This window comes from Neofelis nebulosa, chromosome 16 (genome assembly GCF_028018385.1).
Source record: "Neofelis nebulosa isolate mNeoNeb1 chromosome 16, mNeoNeb1.pri, whole genome shotgun sequence".
In the NCBI taxonomy this organism is placed as follows: Eukaryota; Metazoa; Chordata; class Mammalia; order Carnivora; family Felidae; genus Neofelis; species Neofelis nebulosa.
The window spans coordinates 49,130,398-49,152,704 of record NC_080797.1 but is presented as its reverse complement, the minus strand read 5'-3'; the positions used below and the strand labels follow the sequence as shown (position 1 = coordinate 49,152,704).

The window sequence follows — 22,307 nt, the reverse complement described above, 5'->3', positions numbered from 1 at the left end:
AAACTAGGGCAATTTTAACAATGTCCCGCAGGGACATTGGACACAGACATTTCTGGCTGTCACAAAATGCCAGATACTACTGGCATCTAGTGGGTTGAGTCCTAGGAGATGCTACTAAACATCCCACAATGCATAGGACAGTCCCCATAACAAACAATTATCCCATTCAAAATATAATAGTGCCATTATTGAGAAACTCTGCCCCTAATAAATCAAGGGGCAAATTTGTATGGGCCCATTAAAGGGTAGGAAGCATCTACCGAAAGCAATTAATTTAGTTTTAGAAAAATTAAATTGCCATGTGTCAAATAAGATTAAACCCAATTTGTTAAAAAAAAAAAAAAAAATCACATTACCTGCATATAAAAAAGGCTTATCTTCCTGTCCTTTTTTTTTTTTTTTTTAATGTTTATTTATTTTTGAGAGAGACAGTGAGACAAAGCATGAGCAGGGGAGGGCCAGAGAAAGGGAGACACAGAACCGGAAGCAGGCTCCAGGCTCTGAGCTGTCGGCATAGAGCCCGACATGGGGCTTGAACCATGAACCATCAAAACACGACCTGAGACGAAGTCAGACGCCTAACCGACTGAGTCACCCAGGCACCCCTCTTCCTGTCCTTTATAGCAGGGCAGTGCACAAGAAGTTTATCAAAGGGGTTAAGTCTTTAAAATATAAAATTATAAAGAAATAAGACCTATCTAGAATTTTAAAAAAACACAAAACACACCTCCTAGAAATCAGTAAGAAACAACCCAATAGAAAAATGGGCAAACAACTTAAATAGGCAATTCATTGAAGAGGCTATTCAAACGCTCAATAAACATAAAAAGAGGGGCACCTGGGTAGCTCAGTCGGTTAAGCATCCATATCCGACTGCTGGTTTTGGCTCAGGTCATGATCTCACGGTTCCTGGGATCAGGATCGAGGATGGAGCCCCGAGTTGGGCTCTGTGCTAACAGCACAGAACCTGGTTGGGATTCTCTCTCTCCCTCTCTCTGCCCCTCCCCTGCTCACATAGTACTCTCTTTATTAAAAAAAAAAAAAAAAAAAAAAAAAAAAAAAAAAAAAAACTTAAAAAAAAGAGAAGATAACATAGAAGGCTAATAAGCACATGAAATTATGCTCAACTGTCACAAGTGATGAGGGAAATGTAAATTAAAACCACAATGGGTTTTAATGGGATACCACCACATACCTATTAGAATGGCAAAAAAGTGCTGACAAGGATATAGAGAATTGGGAACTCCCAACCACTGCTGGTGAGAATGTAAGAAGGTAAAACCACTTTGGGAAACAGTCTGTAAGGTTCTTAAAAAGTTAAACATAAATGATCTAGTCCTATCACTTCTAAGTATTTAGTCAAGAAAACTGAAAGCATATATGTCCATAACAAAGACTTACACACAAATACTCACAGTGGCTTTATATGTAATAGCTTAAAAATAGAAACAACTCAAATATAAATCAACAGGAGACTGGAGAAACCATTTGTAGTATATCCATACAATAGAAAATTACTTAACAATAAAAAGGAACAAAGCGTTGATACATGCAACAACATGGATGAATTTCAAAAGAATTATGTTAAGTGAAAGAAGCTAGATAAAATAAGTGTACAAACTATGATTCCATTTATATAAATTCCAGAAAATTCAAACTAATCTATATTGACAGAAAGCAAATCAGTGGTTGTTTGGGGAGAGTGAATCATGGAGGGTTGGGAAAGAGGGATAACAAAGGGGCATGAGAAAACTTTTGAAGGTGATGGATATGTTCACTATCTTGATGCTGCTGAAAGTTGTTTTTTTTTTTTTTTAATTTTTTTTCAACGTTTTTTATTTATTTTTGGGACAGAGAGAGACAGAGCATGAACGGGGGAGGGGTAGAGAGAGAGGGAGACACAGAATCGGAAACAGGCTCCAGGCTCTGAGCCATCAGCCCAGAGACTGACGCGGGGCTCGAACTCACGGACCGCGAGATCGTGACCTGGCTGAAGTCGGACGCTTAACCGACTGCGCCACCCAGGCGCCCCAATGCTGCTGAAAGTTTAATGAAGGTACACCTATGTCAAAATTTATCAAAGTGTACCTACCATGCATATATATAGTCATGTCAGGTATATTTCAATAAGGCTGTTTTTTTAAAAAATACAGGTTGTATAGGGGCGCCTGCGTGGCTCAGTCAGTTAAGGGCCTGACTCTTATCTCAGTTCAGGCCATGATCTCAGAGTTTGTAATTTAGAGCCCTGCATCGGGCTCTGGGCTAGTGGTGTGGAGTCTGCTTGGGATTCTGTCTCTCCTTCTCTCTGCCCCTCCCACTTGTGCATGCTCGTTCTCTCTCTCTCTCTCTCGCTCTCTCTCTCAAAATAAACGTAAAAAAATTTAAAAAAACCAGGTTGTATATAAAGATAAACCAAAGTTCCTATAATTATCGCAAAGTCAATTCCACTCATTCATACAATAAATCTTTAGTTAGCACCTACTATATGCCAGGCACTCTGCTAGGCACTAAAGATTCAATGATAAGCAAACTGACATGGTCCCTGACCTCATGGAGTACATAGTTTGCTAGGGGAAGCTGAGATTGATAAATGATGAATACAGACATATGGATAATAAAACTATGACAAGTGCTATAAAGGAGAGGTACACAGTGAGAGGACAGAACATAATACAGAAACCAAATCTAGTCTGATAGAAAGGTCAGTATGGCTCCTTCAAGGAAGTGACATTTAAGCTGAGACCTAAAGGAAAAGCAGGAAAACAAACTGAAAATGGGATTTTCCTAAGAAGAGACACTATAAACAAAGGCTCTGAGGCAAGAGAAAGCATAACCCTCTTAAGGAATGGAAAGAAAGTCAAAAGGGCTAAGGGTCAAAATAGTGTAGACAACACTGGGGCACCTGGGTGGCACAGTTGGTTAAGCATCCGACTTTAGCTCAGGTCACGATCACACGATTTGTGGGTTCAAGACCCGTATCCGGCTCTGTGCTGACAGCTGGGAGCCTGGAGCCTGCTTTGGATTCTGTGTGTGTGTGTGTCTCTCTCTCTCTTCTCTGCCCCTATGCCACTCATACTCTTGTCTCTCTCTTCTCTCTCTCTCAAAAATAAATAAACATTGGGGCACCTGGGTGGCCTAGTCAGTTGAGCATCTCACTTCAGCTCAGGTCACGACTTCGCAGGCTGTGAGTTCAAGCTCCACATCGGGCTCTGTGCTGACAGCTCAGAGCCTGGAGCCTGCTTCAGATTCTGTGTCTCCTTCTCTCTCTGGTCCTCCCCTACTCATGCTCTGTCTCTCTCCCTCAAAAATAAACTTAAAAAAAATAAATTAAAGAATAAATTTAAAAGAATAGTGTAGACAACATTAATGATCACCTCTCTAGCATGTATTCAACCACTTCTTCCTCATTCCTAACAGAATCATACTTTAGTTCAAACAGCTACCCTCCTCCACACAGTCATGTGTTTTTTGTTTTTTGTTTTTTTAAAGCTTTTTATTTTTTATTTTATTTTTTATAAATTTTTTTTTATTTTACTTTTTTTTTTACGTTTATTTATTTTTGAGACATAGAGAGACAGAGCATGAACGGGGGAGGGTCAGAGAGAGAGGGAGACACAGAATCTGAAACAGGCTCCAGGCCCTGAGCTGTCAGCACAGAGCCCGATGCGGGGCTCAAACTCATGGACTGCGAGATCATGACCTGAGCCGAAGTCGGTCGCCCAACCGACTGACCCACCCAGGCGCCCCCACAGTCATGTGTTTTAGGGGAAGATGACTCCAACCTTGATTTTAGGAAATGGATACTATTTAGACTTAAATCAATCATAGCAACCTCTCTCTTCCTACCAGTGATTAAAGAATGGCATGAGTGAAAGCAGTACAAGAAGTTAATGCATGCTCTAAACTAAACATGGTAGTTGGCACTAAGGAAGTATCAATGGAGATAGAGGTTTGCATGGAGAAATATGGAAGAACAAGGCATACAGGATATTTCCTAGGTTTTCAGCTTAGGCAAATAATGGTTAACCATTCCCATATACTCAAAGCCAAAGAAATACTTTTAAATATTAATAATCTTGTGATATTCTTAGTATATTTCTCTCTCTTTTTTTTAAGTTTATTTTATTTTGGGAGAGAACAGGTGAGGGACAGAGAGAAGGAGAGAGAGAATCCCAAGTAGACTTTGCACTGTCAGTACAGAGCCTGAAACAGAACTCAAATCGATGAACCATGAGATCATGACCTGAGCTGAACGCAAGAATTGGACCCTCCACTGCCTGAGCCAGCCAGGTGTCTCTTAGTATACTTCTCTTAAATAAATCTAGTAAGAACTAGTAAAGGATCATATTTAAAATTTACCTGATTCTCTATTCAGCCTTAAAAAAGGATGAAATCTTGCCATTTGTGACAACATGAATGGACCTAGAGGGTATTATACTAAGTGAAATAAGTCAGAGAGAGATAAAAACCACATGATTTCACTTATATGGGGAATCTAAAAACCAAAACAATTGAATAAATAAATGAAAAGCAGAAACAGACCCATAAATACAGAGAACAAACTGATGGCTGCCAGAGAGAAGTGGGACATACAGGCTTCCAGTTACAGAATGAATACGTCACAGGGATAAAGGGTACAGCACAGGGAATCTAATCAATGGTATTATAATAGCATTAAAGTGACAGTGGTAGACACACTTGTGGTGAGCACAGAATAATGCCTAGACTTGTTGAATCACTATGTTGCACACTTGAAACTAATGTACGTAATAGTGTGTCAACTATACTTCAATTAAAAAAAAAAAACTAATGTACTTAAAAAAAAAAAGGTCTCAGAGAGGATATACTGGCCTCAGAAGTTCAGGCAAACTCATAAAGATGAACGAATGAGGCTAACTGATTTTGTCTTACAATACAAATCAGTATTATTTTTTTAAACTCTAACAATACTGACCACAAATAAGATCAATTTCTAAATATCATTTATTGTGCACTGCCTTCTTCAAAAAATGATTTAAACTAGCAAAATGTCTGAATTAAAAGTTAAGCCAAGAATACAATAGTCCAAGGATATCTGACTACTCTGTGTGTTATCTGAAAATAATTCCAGAGAATTAGGTGGAGATACATAATCCATTATGCTAACCAAATTTATCTTAGATAAATCTAATAACAGCAATAATTAAGGCTATCACAGATACCAAAAGAGCCAGGCAAAGTATAAACTACCTTGACAAGTTGATGAAGTGCCATATCTTTCAGAAGGTGGTGTACTTGGACAATTGAAATGATGTGAAGTTCCTTGTTTCAAGTCAATGTTTGTAAAATTCTTTGAATGGCATGCACAACAACATGACAATGGTTCCTCAGCTTTTTTACTTAAGCTTTTGTCCACTGGCTTTCCTAAAAATGAAAGAATCTCAATTTGTAATATTTCTAATTTAACAAACATTCATAATCTTCTGCAACTCAGATAAGCAACCACCCAATTTGCCCAGGATTGGGAGGTTTCCTAGGAAACAAGATTCTCAGTCCTAAAACTAGAAAGTACCTGGCAGATCTGGGCAAGTTGGTCAACCTATCTCCAGGATCAAATTACAACAGGCAAGAAACACTTATGCCATAAATACTTACAGAGGGAGTTATCAATTTACATAATTGCAAAAATCTAGTAATAGTCAAAGATAATGTTAACCACTCAAGTACTCATTTATATCAAGTTTTATTAAAATATCAAGCAGGGAAGATTAAAATAAAGACCTAAAGTATACTCTTAATTACTGCTATTTCCTTAAATGAAGAAATTGAAAGCTCAATACATCAAATAACATAAACATATAAGGGTTAAGTCATTTCCACTTTATACATCTATTTCAAATAGAAACATGCTTCATGATGTATCAATTCTGATACATGTATTAAAATATACTTTAAGGTCAATATTCAAACTAAATAAAACAGGTAATTTTTAATACTTAAATAAAATACAAAATTGTAATTGGTCTACATTGTGTGCCTACATGTATAAATACACAATTCATAGAGACTAAAAAAAAAAAAAAAAAAAGGTGAATAATTATTCTCTATAAGCAGTAATGACATTATTTTCCCATCTGTACTACATAAATACTACTAATTCTACTTTTTGATCTCCCACTAAAATTTTAAATTATTAACAGATTATCTCATTTTTCCCCAAAGATTATCAGTAATAATCAGAATGAACAAAAGTTATAAAATATTTACTGTTCATTTTTAAGAGTCTTATAAGTAGATTTCCCTTCAAAAGACACACACATAAAAACATATATACATACCTACACACACTCCTGGTTAACTTTAAATTCTCCTAATACTTTAGGTCAAATCCATTTAATTATGTAACTAAAACATATCCAATACTGCATTTCGGATTCATTATGTACATCAGCTAGTCTTTTATAAAAGTCAATATACTAGGCCTTTGTTAGCAAATAAAAGTAATGGAAAAAAAATATGTATTCATGAAAACAATATTACAATAAACTTTTGCTTATATGGCATCCAAACAAGTAGAAAAATCGATTAGAATGTTTCCTTTATATATTCCATGTTCTAATGTTGTGAGGAAGGGACAGATAAGCAAATACATTAAAGGATTTACTCAAATTATTTGTGTATATTACACACCATTACAGGCCAATCTCTTGCATCTTTTAAACACAAATTATCATAATCATTTTCATAATAACTCTAAGCATTCCAAGATTCCTGTGCATACTATGAATCATCAAATAAAGGACTACGTTATGCTCAAAATTGTTTCAGAATTAACTGAACATGTTTTGCTCTATTGAAACTCTTTTGGAAGATATTTAACTTATAAAGAAATATCTTAAAAGGGAATCCACACTTAAATTAGCTAGAACATGGTTGAACCATTCAGGATAAAAAGTAATTTATTAAAATATTTTTTTCAGGTCCCAATAAGGAATCTGAAAATATCAACAACTACTTACCATTAAAAGATTGTTGCCATGCTAAAGCAGAACAAAGTAAGGCTACACTTTTCCCACTTCCTGTAGGGCTCTCCAGTAAACAATGTTGCTTACTATTTAATCCTCTGACAATCTATGGACACAAAAACAATGAAAAAATCAATAAGCAATTTACTTCATAGGGTATCTCTCTAGGAGAAGTACAAATACAACAATGAGAAATAAGGTTGTACTTAAGGGAGCACAGCAAGAGCAGAAGCAAGAACCTATGTTTAGTGAAATCTAAACTTTATTCCTTTATATCTCTCCCTAAAATTATGATGGCCCTAAAAAGCATATCAAGCAAAAAAGAAATGAAAAAAAGCAATTTGTGCCTTAACGGTTTCTGTAAAACTAGAATATAGTACATGAATATTTTTGATAAAAACAAGGGAGGCTACTGCTCATGGGAGTGTAAACTGTTATAACCACTTTGGTTTCTGTTATTATTGTTGTTATTTAAGTTTATTTATTTATTTTGAGAGAGAGAGAGAGAGAGAGCACGCAAGTGAGGGAAGGGCAGAGAAAGACAGGGAATCCCAAGCAGGCTCCATACTGGCAGCACAGAGACCAACACGGAGCTCAAACTCATGAACTGTGAGATCATGACCTGAGCTGAAACCCAGGGTTGGATGCTTAACCAACTGAGCCACTCAGGCACCCCTGTACACTTTGCACAAAAACTAATGATTCCTAATAAAGTTGAAGATACCCAACTCCAGCATGTACAGTACTACGTATATACTCCAAATTTTACCCACATGAACACAAGGAAACATGAATAATAAAGTTCATAGCAACATTGTTTATAATTGCTAGAGAATGTAAACAATTTAGAAGTCTATCAAAAGGAAAATAGAAAAAAAAATTCTGGTATACTCATATAATGGAATGCTATATAGCATGTAAAATGGATTAACAATCACCAGGCCTACATTTTAAATATGTCAAGAGAAAAAAAAGTTCTGCACAAAGATAGGTATAGTATCGTATCATTATGTAACATTTTAACTACGTAAAATAAATACTCTATTACACTCGTAAACAAGGTATAAAGTAAATATAGTAAAATATTGAGATTTAACAAAGTTGGTTTCCTTAAGTTTGCATATTGCCTATATAAACAGTCTCAAAAAAATATACTAGTCTGTGTAATAGACAGCAAATACTTCATAGAAAGCAGTAATTCTGCAAAGTAAATAGAAGTTCCAAATGAGCTGAGAATATTTTTCAGAATGTTCTCCTTTGCCTCCATTATATCCATGGACATATATGGTTTAGCAGTGGTATTATTTTTCCAAGGGTTAGATGTTCTTCAACGAAGCAGGCAAATATTTTCAATCCATTTACTATCTGAGAAAATGAATGTAGCCTTATGAATTATAAACATATGTATCTTAATAAAGACTTAAAATAACTATTGAAAAATACTTACAGGGGGCACCTGGGTGGCTCAGTTGGTTGTCTGACTTCGGCTCAAGTCATGATCTCATAGTCTATGAGTTCGAGCCCTGCATCAGGCTTACTGCTCTCAGGGTATATCCCTCTTGGGATCTTCTGTCCCCCTTTCTCTTTGTCCCTCCCTCACTCATGCTCTCTCTCTCAAAAATAAATAAAACATTAAAAAAAAAATACTTACAGAATTCATCATAGCAAGCTGTGATGGGTAAGCTTTATAAGGAAAGGTAATTTTCACCCCACCAATTGTATATTCAGACATTGAAGCCATCATGCTTTATTCTTTACTTCAGATTCCTAACTGCAACAGAAATGAAAATCAGTATTGAAACAATACCATTCAAAGAAAACCAGATACCCAACATTAGGACAGATGTCTGGAAATAAAAATTGGAATAAATGTTTAAACAAAACAAATGGAAGTAAAAAACATTTCCTAGTCTTATAAATCACAACAGTTGAGAGCATGTCTTGGAATCTGACAAATGTCGATTTTCATCCATGCTCTGCCAAAGCTGTGGACTAGGAACTAGAAAGTACAGGTTCTAGACCAGGTTCTGAAAACAACTCAGATATGTTACCTTGATCATGTCTCTTCACTTCTATAGACTAAGATCCTTATCTGTAATAACAATGGCCTGACACTTAGTAGGTGCCCAATAATTCTTCTTTAAAGGTCAGGGGGGTATAATGAAAAGAAGATGAGTTTGGAGTAAGGCAAACCTACATTTAAATTCCTCTGTGTGAGGGGCGCCTGGGTGGCTCAGTTGGTTGGGCGGCCGACTTGGCTCAGGTCATGATCTCGCGGTGAGTTCGAGCCCCGCGTCGGGCTCTATGCTGGGAGCCTGGAGCCTGTTTCAGATTCTGTGTCTCCCTCTCTCTGACCCACCCCCGTTCATGCTCTGTCTCTCCCTGTCTCAAAAATAAATAAACGTTAAAAAATAAATAAATAAATTCCTCTGTGTGTATCACTTAACCTCTCAGAGCTTATTTCTTCATCTGTGAAATGGAAATAACACTACCCACCTGATCGGGTTTTCATGAAAATTAGCCAGGCAATGAATTAAGAATAACAATGTACAGAAATGTACCCAAACTTCAGTATGGGTACATAGAGGAAATGATCTACTTTAAACCACCTTTTCTTAACCTAAGATACATAGATACAATTCTAAACCACCTTTTCTTAACCTACGACATATATAATCCAGAAACTGGGATCTATGAAGTTTCTGTGCCATGACTGAATTTTTCTAAAAAGGGTCTATAGACTTCTCATTCCCAGAAATATATCCTGAGGAAATAACTGAAAAGGGGCGGGGTAGGGAGGGACTGATATACATCGGTACCACTTTGCAATAGTGAAAAAAAAATTGTAAACTCAAACTGGGGATGGAGGGATGGTTGAAATAACAGTGTAATAGATTAGAAAACCAATTATAACCTTAACCATAGCCTATGTGTTCCAAAAGAAGAACCACTATTCTAAAGTATTTTCCAGTCCTAATATCTTGTGATTCTGTGAAGCTCTGAGAATGAAATTTGATGGAATCTAACCCCTTAATCTGAACCAACAACTCAAAGCTGGTCTAGTTACTCAGATACGACCTTCAAATCAATCCATCCCCCGCCCCAGTTGTGGCAACAGGCATCTCAAAATGGGGTAGCTTCCCACGCACACTGAGTAAAACAAACAAAACCAAAACAAACCACAAGTATCTGCCTGTCGCTCCCGGCCGCCTAACGGGCCTCCGCTCCCATCAAGGGAGGACAGGCTCCCCTTCTCCCCAGGTTTCCGTCCTCATACTTTCCTCCTCCCTCAGCCCGCAGAGATTCCAGACTCCCTGGCTGATCCAATCAACACCGACCAGCCAGCAAGGCGGTAGGGCGAAAGCGGAAGCAGCCTTGCCGCAGATTTCGCGCACTCCCGGGCAAGGGAGACAGACTTGCCTGTCCAGGGGAAAACGGAAGAAACGCCTACAGCGCTAGGCAGAAGAAAAGGAAAGCTTTTCCTTCACAGAAGAAAAGGAAAGCTATATCCGCAAAAAAAAAAAAAAAAAAAAAAAAAAAAATACAGTGGAGCGCTGACAAAGAAGAAAGGTCACAAGCCTCTTTCCCTCAGGGGGCTGCTACCACCCATGCCTGGTCGCGGGCTCCGGGCGGCTGTAGCTTTCCTCTCCAACCCTCATCAGTCACCTCAACCACGCTCTCCCGGACGAATTCCCGCCTCCCACCCCTTAACTCCCGACATCCAATCGCCGGACGAGCTCAGACAACCAATCAGACGCCAAGACCAGAAATGAAACAACCAGTCCTGGCGGGAGTTTAGGGGGGCGAGGACTCTGGCATCCAATGGAAGCCTCCGCAATAAAAGTAGGCCCAAGGTAAGTGGCGACACCGGAAGGGGAACTACCCAAAGCGTGAACGACTCGTCCAAATCTCAGGGATTTAAAGGAAAAGAGTTCTCTTTGTTTGACTTTTTGAAACCGGTGACTTAACCTGTGTATAGCTTTCTTGGAAACTCAAAGTCTGTATTCTTAAAGTCCGTAGACTAACATAGAGAAAACACCTTTAAGTCTTGCCGAGTTCTCCGAGCACTCATCAGTGCCACTTAATTCAAATTCTAACTTTATAAGCAGTCAGGGTATAGAGACTTGAAGCGGGAATTGCCAGACTGAGCCAAACCAGGAGAAAAAGTTCGATGACAACCGGCTACAGTATCTCATAATATTCAAGGCTTTCTCCGATACCAAATTAAACCAGGCAAACGCTCTCGAGGTCTTCCGGCACCAGGTAACTTCTACCTTCTATTGTGGCTCATCCACCTTCTGGCCCTTAAAGGCCAGTTTATTCTTTGCCAAGAAGTACACTTAAAGTTCCTCGAAAGTAGGTTAATCATGATCCCTCTGAATTGTTATTTTTAAAAAGTTCTGTATAGCCTAAACTTGATTAAAATACTAGTGTCCAAAAAAGCAAAACCTGAGACATTTTCTCAAATTCGAGAAACTGGTTTGGGAGAGAGGTTTGCTCCAGGAGGGAGCAGCAGGATTTGTTTGCCTTTCATTTTTACTACATCGTCCCCAAATGACAATACTTACAGTCATGAAAAAAAATTCTACCCTTTAATTTGGCCCTCTCAAACTCATAAATTTATCCTAAATAAGTAATCTAAAATTAAGAAAAAGTAATAATACCTGTTGATAACAGCGCCTATTGTAGTACTGAAAAAAATAATAAACTTCCGTATAGTAATAGGAAGATGGTTATAATATACCAATTCAATCATCATGAACCCAATAATTATAAAACTAAATCACTATGAATTGTAATTATAAAAATTAAACAACTTGCAAAAAACAATTCCATATAAAATTAAATGAAAAAAAGCAGACTCCAAACCGTATACCATTAGTGGGTACCACTACTTACATTATATGACAAATATGTGTGCATAAGCAAAGATGAAGGGAAAGTACAAAAAATGTAATTTGTTAAGACAGTGGAATGAAGGATAATATATAAAAAATAAGTCCTTAAAATACCTTCAAATTGCTATTCTGCATTTACAAATTGTTTTAAATTTCTTTTAATTTAAAATATTTTTTAAATATCCAATCTTTTAAGTAACTGCTCCAAGGTAACTATTCTGATTTTCTGTTCCTAAATTCCTAAGGCTCTCAACTGACTATAACTTTGTATTGTCATTTGATGTATGTGGCATAACAGAAAGGGACACACATAAACCCTGGAGCCAGTGACCCCTAGATTCCAGTACCTTGAAATGTCCCTTTCAAGTTAGCTGCAGTGAAATGAAACACAAAAACTACAAATTCATTTGATAAAGAATATGAATGTTTATAAACCAATATTCAAAATAGTTGCACACATCTGTTTTCACCTGAATAAAAAAAAATCACATTGTGACAAATCTTAACCTTAACTTAAAATACATGAATATTAACATTTACTAATATATTTACACATTTTATTTACATCATCAACAAATCTGATGAAAAACAGCATATGTTATTTTAACACAGCAGGTTTTGACCACTCTTTGAAAATTGATCCAGGAATGTGCACTGCATTTAGTTAGAAAACATTTCAACATTTTCTGAACTCCTAGAAGTTACGTACTCACAAAATATTCCAAAGCCTCTGTTTAAAAACTAAACAAAACAAAACAGGAGCAGTTGTATTTAATCTTAAAAGACTATAAAACTGCTTTCTTTAAAAATATGAAAATTCTTACAGTATTTTTTAAGTGTATGCTTTTACTTTTTGCATCAAAATTACTTAATTGAACATTAAGCATCTAATAAAAGGTATAAATATTCTATCATCTGTGATGCTGTGTACTTCATGATTTGAAATAGCTACAAATTAGTTCTCATATAATACCCTTATGAGGTAGGGCCAGTAGTAATTCCATTTTACAAAGGAGGAAAATGAGATGTGCCTATACACTACTGAAAAGACTAAGGTTAAGTTTCTTTTCTTAAAAAACCACACTTTCTTATTAGTCTACCTAATTTCTTAAACAAGTGAAGAGGTCTGTTTCAAAGCAGGGGACTGGAGAGGTTGGGAGGAGTGTGTCATTCAGGTATTTCTCAGAAAGCAAAGAAAAGTACCTTCTATGTTGGATATTTAATTAAGGGGGGAAAAATTAGGATTATGGGTTACCTGAATGCATCTGCCTAATCAATGGAAGTTACTAACACAACTGCAAAATCCTTCACCCACATGGTACTTTACAGTTTTTAATTTTTCCTTAGGTTGAAATACTGTTTATTTTTTTATTCAGAGATCTTCTAAAATTAAGATATGAATTATAATCCTAATGGTACACCAAGAGCACTTCAATCTAGTGCGTTTTACTGCCCTAAACTTTAATTAGATACCAATGTATTTCCCACCACTGACCACTACGTAAGTTAGTAAAGCATTATAAAAATAAATTTAAAAAAAACAACAACGAAATGAGATCTCTTTTCAGGTTCTTCTGTGCACAAAGATGTTTCTTTTAAACCAGTATCTTAAAATTCCAAATTATTCAAGTATCTCTTTAAACATATGTCTACATATTAGTAAAAATTGAAGCAAATATGTAAAATCTTAAAGTTCTCATCTGTAATTACTTGCATTGCAAGTTTTAGCAATTTCTATCAGGTATTTAAACTAATTTTTCCTGAAGTCTCCCTTCCCTTTTTCTCCCTCTCATCATTGCATCATTGTCACACTGTTACGAGCTGACAGCCATAAACTAGAGCTACCCACTCATCTTTATAAGAAATTAAGTTAAAGGCATGACACTTTTCCTTTATTGCAAATGCTAAATACAAGGCCAAATTCACCTTCCAATAAGGAGTTCTTAAATGTGCTCCCAATAGGAAAAAACAAACAAACAAACAAAAAACAACAAAAGGAGCTCTGCTGCTACAATATAAACATACCAGCAAAGTAGATCCAAAGAACTGCCAATCAAATACAAGCAAGCACAATTCTTAAGAGAGTTCTAAATTATATTCATGTTGAAATGAATCGTTTAATGATTCCAAGACGTTACTGTTCCCATTCAGTTTAAAGTTGTTATAAGATGCAGATTTGTATTGAGTATATGCAGCAAACAGCTTCACTTTTTTGTTTTACTTTTTTTCTAAATTCCACTAACACTCATGTTTATTATTTCAATTATTGTGCTTTCAATACAATGACAGAGCTGTACGTCAGGATCCATACTTCCAGTGTCCCCAGATCCATTTTTGTAAGATGGATCTTTACAGATTCCAGACCATCCACTCGGTTTCTCCTTTATTTGTTGAAGACCTAGAAACATAAGGAAAAAAAAAATGAATTAATTAAGGCAAGGAATCTGGAAAGGATTTTGGCCTTTTTCTTTGATATATTAAAACAACTTTGAAAATAAGTTACTACTTACGTGTAATAATTGGATCAATGTCTCTTGTCTGAGTGGCAACATCAGAGGCACAGACTTGCCCTATTTGGATCAGCAAAGACATAATATCCTCATACAGGGGAGGAAATGCTCGACAAAAAGAGACCAAACTTGGCAGAGTTGGCATGAAAAAAGCATAACGCTTAGCCTGCGTTAAAACTGTTGGAAAGAAGTTAAACAACTTTTTACTTTACAGATATAAATTCAATGTACATGGCCTACTAAATATATTAAGTACCATGCTCTGTACTAAGTTTTCTAAGACAGGGCTGATCCCTGCCTTCAAGGAGTTTACAATCTAATGTAATAGTCAGCCATCATCCAACATAAATTCTTACTCCCAAGCACTGTGTTAAGTGCATTACAAGTATTATTTAATTCTCACAGTTTTATGAATGAGGAAAGTATTATGATGATACCTCTTTTATAAAGGAGGAAAACTCTTAAATAAACCTTATATTAAGAAATTTGTTCAAGGCTACATGCCAGTTAGTGATGGACTTGGGACTGAACTCAGGCAGTTAAAGCTCTTAACCACGAAAACTAATCATAACATGAGGTGAATACAATGAAAAGAAAAATCAATAAAGTAGTATAGGAGCACTAAGAAAGAATATAAAATTAACTAAGGCGTAACGTTAAAAGATTGAATTATAGTTCATATCTTTTATTTTTTTCTTTTTTTATTATTTATTTATTAATTTACATCCAAGTTAGTTACCATATGGTTCAACAATGATTTCAGGAGTAGATTCCTTAATGCCTCTTACCTATTTGGCCTATCCCCTCTTCCCCATCACCCCCAGCAACCCTGTGTTTGTTCTCTATATTTAAGAGTCTCATATGTTTTGTCCCCCTCCCTGTTTTTCTATTATTTTTGCTTCCCTTCCCTTATGTTCATCTGTTTTGTATCTTAAAGTCCTCATATGAGTGAAATCATATGATATTTGTCTTTCTCCAACTAATTTTGCTTAGCATAATACCCTCTAGTTCCATCCATATAGTTGCAAATGTCAAGATTTCATTCTTTTTGGTTGCCAAGTAATATATAGTTCATATCTTTTAAAGTAGTTTATTTTCATACCATTTAACTCTACAAACCAGACAGTGATTAAAATATTAAAGTAGGTTTTAAAACTTAAGGAACAACTTATATATTTATCTCTTATTTATACATTATGATTACATTTGTAATAAATTGTAACTAAGCAGTTGTAATAAATTGCAACTTGTCTTCTATTGACATAATTACAATCAGAAAGCAGATCTGATTTTCATTCATAAAATGTGGAAAGCTTATTATATTTACTTACATCTGTATACATTCATTCACAAAATAAAAGATGCTATTTGCTTACCTATTCATCTCCTCTTCACTGTAAATTATATTTGTAACAGAAAATTTTTCAAAAGAATAAATGAAGAGATGGCATAAACTACTAGTAACACAGAAAACATTGTGCTACTAAATTCAGAAAAATATGTACTACTTTATGTTAGAAGTTGTTATTATTGATGCTCGTTGGCTACACACCTGTTAGCAAAGTTCCCATGACATTCACAGCTAAGCGAGCCACACTGAGTGACTTTGGTAATGCATACTGGATACACAAATGAGAAAGCAGCTGGATAGCAAATATCTGCAATACAAAACCAAAATGTTACATGTTTCTGAAGAATCCTTAAGTATTAAACTGTTAAATTTGGGGCGCCTTGGTGGCTCAGTCGGTTGAGTGTCAGACTTCGGCTCAGGTCATGATCTCATGGCTCATGAGTTGGAGCCCCGCATCAGGCTCTGTGCTGACAGCTCGGAGCCTGGATCCTGCTTCAGATTCTGTGTCCCCCTCTCTCTCTGCCCCTCCTCCATTCATGCTCTCTCTCTCTCTCAAAAATAAATATTTTAAAAAAAAATTTTTTTTTTTAAGTATTAAATTGTTAAATGCTTGACAACTAAAGACTGGAGAGAGATTAAAATTTTCCTAAAGCTCCAAAATGCTCATTACCTGTTTTTCAAGTTCTGGCTGCGCAATAAGCTCAGGTATGAAATCCAGACAGATGTGCATAGATGGAATACCTGCGACTGTCAGAGGTAGAAGTTCACAAGGATAACCCTATCACAACAAGAAAGGGGGGAAAAGTTAGAAATAAAAAAACTATAAGCCAAATACAGAGAAAAATACACAGGAATGTTTTTCTTCCTTTATGTAAAAGTTGCTCAGAAGGCTACTATGCCTTACATATATCCTGGCATTTCGCCTTTCTGGTGCACTAGAACAGAGATAAATTAAACATGTTAGTCTGAAATAAAATCTAAAAAATCTGGATTTTTTTTCCCTATTACAAAGGACTATGATCATTTATGTGATCTCCAATTTCTGACTGATCCTTATTAACTTTATAATCAAAGCACTCCCCCTCCCTCAAAAATAAAGTTCAACCATAAAGCATCATTCTTTGAAAACACACCTGAAAGTGAACAAGTTTAGCAATGTTGGGATCAGCAATGTACATCTGGTGTAACAGACAACAGATAAGGCACTGAACTTCTCGAAGGTTACAGAGCAAATTGTCTTCTCCTTCCTCCATTCCCTTATTTGAAGCACTAGTAGTAATAACACTTTGAACATTCCTTAGCAAGCTGTCTGGATTGACACCCTTTGCTTTTTCTTCTTCAGTAGGTAAGCAAATCTCCAAGAGAATCTGGACAGCTGCACTATCCTACAACCAAATAAAACAGTGAATTGAAGAAGTTTCTGAAAATTTTGTTTGAAAACCAAACCTAATTTTGTTTTCACATGAACAAAAGTGGTAAATTAACTTCTTTAAAAAAAAAAAAAGAGGTACTTTTAAAAGCAAACGTGAACAATCTATAGGGTAGCGATTCTCACCTTGTTTAGGGTCCTTGTTCAGGACCCTTTTAAGTCTCTGAAGAAAACTACACACCTTCTCTGTATAAAAATGAACATGTAAACATTATGCTAAGCAAAATAAGCCAAAGAAAGACAAATACCATATGATTACACTCATATGGAATTTAAGAAACAAAACAGGTGCCTGAATGGCTCAGTAGGTTAAGCGTCCGACTCTTGATTTTGGCTCAAGTCATGATCTCACTTATGGTTGTTGAGACAGAACCCTGCGGTGGCTCTACACTGGACGTGGAGACTGCTTGAGCTTCTTTATCTCCATTCTCCCTCTGACCCTCCCCCACTTGCAAACTTCTCTCTCTCAAAAAAAAAAAAAATTAACTTAAAAAAGGGGGGTGGGGCGCCTGGGTGGCTCAGTTGGTTAAGCGTCTGACTTCAGCTCAGGTCAAGATCTCATAGTCAGGTCTGTGAGTTTGAGCTCCTCCTCGGGCTCTGTGCTGACAGCTCAGAGCTTGGAGCCTGCTTCAGATTCTATGTCTCCCTCTCTCTGTATCTCCCCTGCTCATACTGTGTCTCTCTCTCAAAAATAAACACACACACAAAAAAAAGATGAACACAGGGGTAAGGGGGGGAAAAAAGAGAGGGAGGCACACCCATAAAAGACTCTTAACTACAGAGAACAAACAGGATTTGCTGGAAGGGAGCTGGGTGGGGGATGAGCAAAATGGGTGATGGGCATTAAGGAGGGCACTTGTGATGAACACTGGAGATGAACACTGGATGTTATATGCAAGTGATGAATCATTAAATTCTACTCCTGAACTCAACAATACACTATATCTTAACTAACTAGAATTTAAATAAAAGCTTTAAAAAAATTAAAATGTAAACAAATATATAATTTCAGGGTAGTCACATATCACTAAGGTAGATCCATGGACTCCAGTTTAAGAATATCTACTAGAAGAGTATTCTGATTCGATGACATCCAAAACAGGCCCTAAGCAAAAAATAACTTCTACCAGAATCTCCTTTCCTTTCTCTTAAATTCCTACATTTCCAAAGATCCTATCCTGCATTCTCCTCTTTTTCTGACCTGGCCTTTTTTTCTCACCAACTAATTAATTCCTCTGAAGATGGTGGTTAATAATTAATGCCTAAAAGTCACCTCCTAAAGCTCTTTTTCCCTTTTAATTTGAAGATGAGCTCTTTAAGACCCTGGTTTTGCAAGGAAAAGTTCTGCCTTACGATCTATTCCACCTGTACAACTCATTGTTGCTCAGTCTACAAGCCTGAGTGTCATTTCATAGAACAGTAATTTCCTGAGGGTGATCTACTCAATGCCCCTACATATAAAGGAGAGCTATAATCACTCTTACCTAGCCGGAAAAAGTTAAATATATATACACACACACACACACACACACACACACAACATGATGTATCTATCTCTGGAAGATAGCCATTGCCTGGAATGGAAGAAAACAATTACTTCACCTGTTTTCAGAACTTGATCATAAAGTAAGGTTAGCCTTACATTATAATCATTAATGAAGTAAGGTCAGCTTTACTTTATAATTCTTGGGTTGAAGGGTTTTTGGTTTGCGGTTGTTATTGATTTGTTGTGTTTTTGTTTGTAGACTCTGGTGCCAGACTACCCAGGCTTGAATACTAGCTCTGCCACTTACTAAATGTGTGGCCTTGAGCAAGTGACTTAACCTCCCTAAGTCTTATTTTCCTAATCTATAAAAATGGAGATGATAATACTCCATACCTCACAGATTGGCTGTGAAAATTAAATAAGATAAAGAACTTAGATTAGTATTAGATTAAATATATAATATAAATTATATAAATAATATGTAACATATATATTACATATATAATTATATATAAATTAAATTAAATATATAAAGAAATTAGAATAGCATTCAGCATATAACAAGCATTATGTAAATGGCAGCTATTACAATCCTCAATCCCTTATCTGAAACTGAGAGCCAGATTTCTTTTAGAACTCAGAAATCTTTTTTTTTTTTTTTTTTTTTTTTAAGAAAGCTCTATGCCCAACATGGGGCTCAAACTCACGACCCCAAGATCAAGAGTCGCATGCTCCACTGACTGAGCCAGCCAGGTGCCCCCAGAATTCTTTTTAATATTATATAATACCTCCAGCAGAGACTAGGGTAGCACACACTGCAGTGAAACATATTCACATTTCTACAGCAGAACAATATTCACAAATAAGTGGGATAAGGCCATAAATAGCTTCATATCAATTCAGGTCACAAATGAGACCACATCAGGTCAGGTTTTTCTGCCAACTGAATTACCAAAAAAATGCTTCGGTTTTCATAGCTTTTTGGATTTCTGTATCACAGATAAGGGACTGTGGACTTATATTATTATTCGAATTCCATTAACTGCCAATGAAAATATTTCAAAAAATATATCTCGGTTCCAGCTTTTGTTTTTGTTTTTTGGTTGTTCTTTATTTTATTTTAGAGAGAGAAAAAGCACGTGAGGGAGGGAGAGGGGCAGAAAGAGAGAGAGAATCTTAAGCAGGCTCCACACTCAGCACGGAGCCCAACACGGGGCTTGATCCCACGATCCTGGGATCATGACCAGAGCTGAAATCAAGACTCAGACGCTTGGGGTGCCTGGGTGGCTCAGTTGATTAAGTGTCTGACTCCGGACCTTGGCTCAGGTCATGATCTCATGATTCATAAGACTGAGCCCCGTGTCAGGCTCTGCGCTGATAGTGTGGAGCCTACTCGGGATTCTCTTTGCCTCTATCTCTCTGCCTCTCCCCTACTTGCTCTCACTCTCTCTCTCTCCTAAAATATATAAACAAAAGCTTAAAAAAAAAAGAGTCAGATTGTCAACTGACTGAGCCACCCAGGCGTCCCTCAGAAAATATATTTCAAACTAAGAGAACATTTCTACTTTAAAGACTTCAAATTGTTTAACATTTAATCATCTCACATCACCTGTCTTATTCAAAAAATGACTACTTAAGGTTTCAGTAAAATTCTACATTGTTATAAAACTTTTCTAAATATAAAACCAAACTCCTTATGTTGTCATACTATTTACCACTACATGACATTTTATTATATATATACTTCTTGTTCTATTTGTCTCCACCATTTGATTTTAAGAAACAAAAGTTTTATATTTTGTTAAAATGTAAATCTTGTTTAAACGGCTGTTAACCAAAAAATAATAAAATAAAATAAAATAAAATAAAATAAAATAAAATAAATGGCTATTAACCTAATATCATAAAGATTATTCCTAATTTTAGTAATACAGTCCATTTGATATTCAGTGGCAAAGGTAATACCATTATAATACATTCTGTAATGTAAGAAATTCATGGGGCACCTGGGTGGGCGCTCTGTTGGTTAAGTGTCCGACTTCAGCTTAGGTCATGATCTCACAGTTTGTGGGTTCAGGCCCCGCATCAGGCTCTGTGCTGACAGCTCAGAGCCTGGAGCCTGATTCTGTGTCTCCGTCTCTCTCTGACCCTCCCCCATTCATATTCTGTCTCTCTGTCTCTCTCTCTCTCAAAATAAATAAACATTAAAAAAAAAAAAAAAAGAAATTCATAATATGTCACCATTGTACACAGAGGGCTATCAAATAACATCTATTTAACTCATTATATTAAGACAGAAGCTCATGCCTTTCTAGACTAAATTCTATTTTATTACCTGAGCAGCCAGTAATGCATTTTTCAATTCTTCTCTGGTAACTTCTGGGCCATCAGTTTGCCCAACTAAGCCTATTGTATTATTCTGAGAAGGCCTATCTTGCTCTGCTGTTTCCTTCAGATGAGCGCTAAGATAGGCTTTGGATGCAAGAAGGTATCCATTCAACATGTGTAGAGTGATATCCATCAGTGGCGGGCATCTAAACACAGAAAAAAGAAAAATAGTTGAGAAAGAAATAAATTTATAAATTAGCCAGAACATGATCAATCAGTCCTGAACAGTACTTGAAAAAAACTAAAAAGAGTAGTAACACTTTTCCCACTGAAATATTTATTCTAAACATAAAAGTTTAATATATTTGTCTTAACCTCTGTATTTCAAGATTATATTGAAAATATTTTAAGTATTAACTATTCCATCTTATCAGCTAAAATCAAATATAAATGTATGCCCTAGAGACAAGATTCCTTTTTTGCAAACGTTGACACTACCAGTAAATCTCTTAGATAATGAACCTGCGAAGCAGCTGTCCTCAAAGAGAAATATTCTATTATCGATAACATGAAGGAGATTAGAACAGAATAGTTAATTCTTTCTACTCTTGTTTCTTCTTTGGAGCACGACAACTCTGTATTCTAAAAGTTCTTCATCCACTTGACCTGGAGTAAGTTATTTTCTGAGCCTCAGTTTCCTTATCTATAAAAGGATATAGTTATTCATTCCTAAAAGAATGTTACAGATTAAATTTAAATGAGATAAGAACAAATATAAGAAATATAAATGGGCGCCTGGGTGGTTCAGTCGGTTAAGCGTCCGACTTTGCCTCAGGTCATGATCTCACAGTTTGAGAGTTCGTGCCCTGCATCAGGCTCTGTGCTGACAGCTCAGAGCCTGGAGCCTGCTTCGGATTCTGTGTCCCTCTCTCTCTCTGCCCTCCCCGCCCACACTCTCCCTCTATCAAAAATAAATAAACTTAAAAAAAAAAAAAGAAAGAAAACAACAAAAAAGACAAATTAGTAACCACTAAAATTTAAAAAGCCAAGCCCTTAGAATAACCAGAAAATGTCACTTCTCAGTCTATCACGGAGGGAACTAGCATGTGTGCATAAGCAGGCAGTATAGCTGTGTTTATAACTGTGAAACAATGCAAACAGCTTAAATGTTCATCAATAATATATCCATGGTTTTTCTGAAATGTCCAATTTTCTATAATAAACATCTGTGTATTGTGTATTCACAGTGAAAAAAAATATGTCAATGGTTAAAAAACTATGGCAATGTTTCCTAAAATTAA

The 22,307-nt window shown here is 36.2% G+C and overlaps 2 protein-coding genes across 3 annotated transcripts in view; both read right to left on the bottom strand.

The window, feature by feature from the left end:
• The window catches only part of BRIP1 (BRCA1 interacting helicase 1), a 209,866-nt gene extending 199,163 nt beyond the window's left edge, over positions 1–10,703 (bottom strand). The window contains 4 exon segments of the mRNA XM_058702531.1: positions 5,230–5,403; positions 6,999–7,110; positions 8,656–8,771; positions 10,421–10,703. Coding sequence (XP_058558514.1) covers positions 5,230–5,403; positions 6,999–7,110; positions 8,656–8,748 — 379 coding nt within the window. The 5' untranslated portion in view covers positions 8,749–8,771; positions 10,421–10,703.
• A 1,601-nt stretch (positions 10,704–12,304) lies between these two features.
• The window catches only part of INTS2 (integrator complex subunit 2), a 62,293-nt gene continuing 52,290 nt past the window's right edge, over positions 12,305–22,307 (bottom strand). For both annotated transcript variants that reach the window (XM_058702533.1, XM_058702532.1), the window contains exons 20-25: positions 21,014–21,212; positions 16,897–17,148; positions 16,434–16,541; positions 15,965–16,070; positions 14,413–14,589; positions 12,305–14,300 (exon numbers count right to left, since the gene is read on the bottom strand). In XM_058702533.1, coding sequence (XP_058558516.1) covers positions 14,131–14,300; positions 14,413–14,589; positions 15,965–16,070; positions 16,434–16,541; positions 16,897–17,148; positions 21,014–21,212 — 1,012 coding nt within the window. In that variant the 3' untranslated portion in view covers positions 12,305–14,130. The remainder of the gene's footprint in view (positions 14,301–14,412; positions 14,590–15,964; positions 16,071–16,433; positions 16,542–16,896; positions 17,149–21,013; positions 21,213–22,307) is intronic.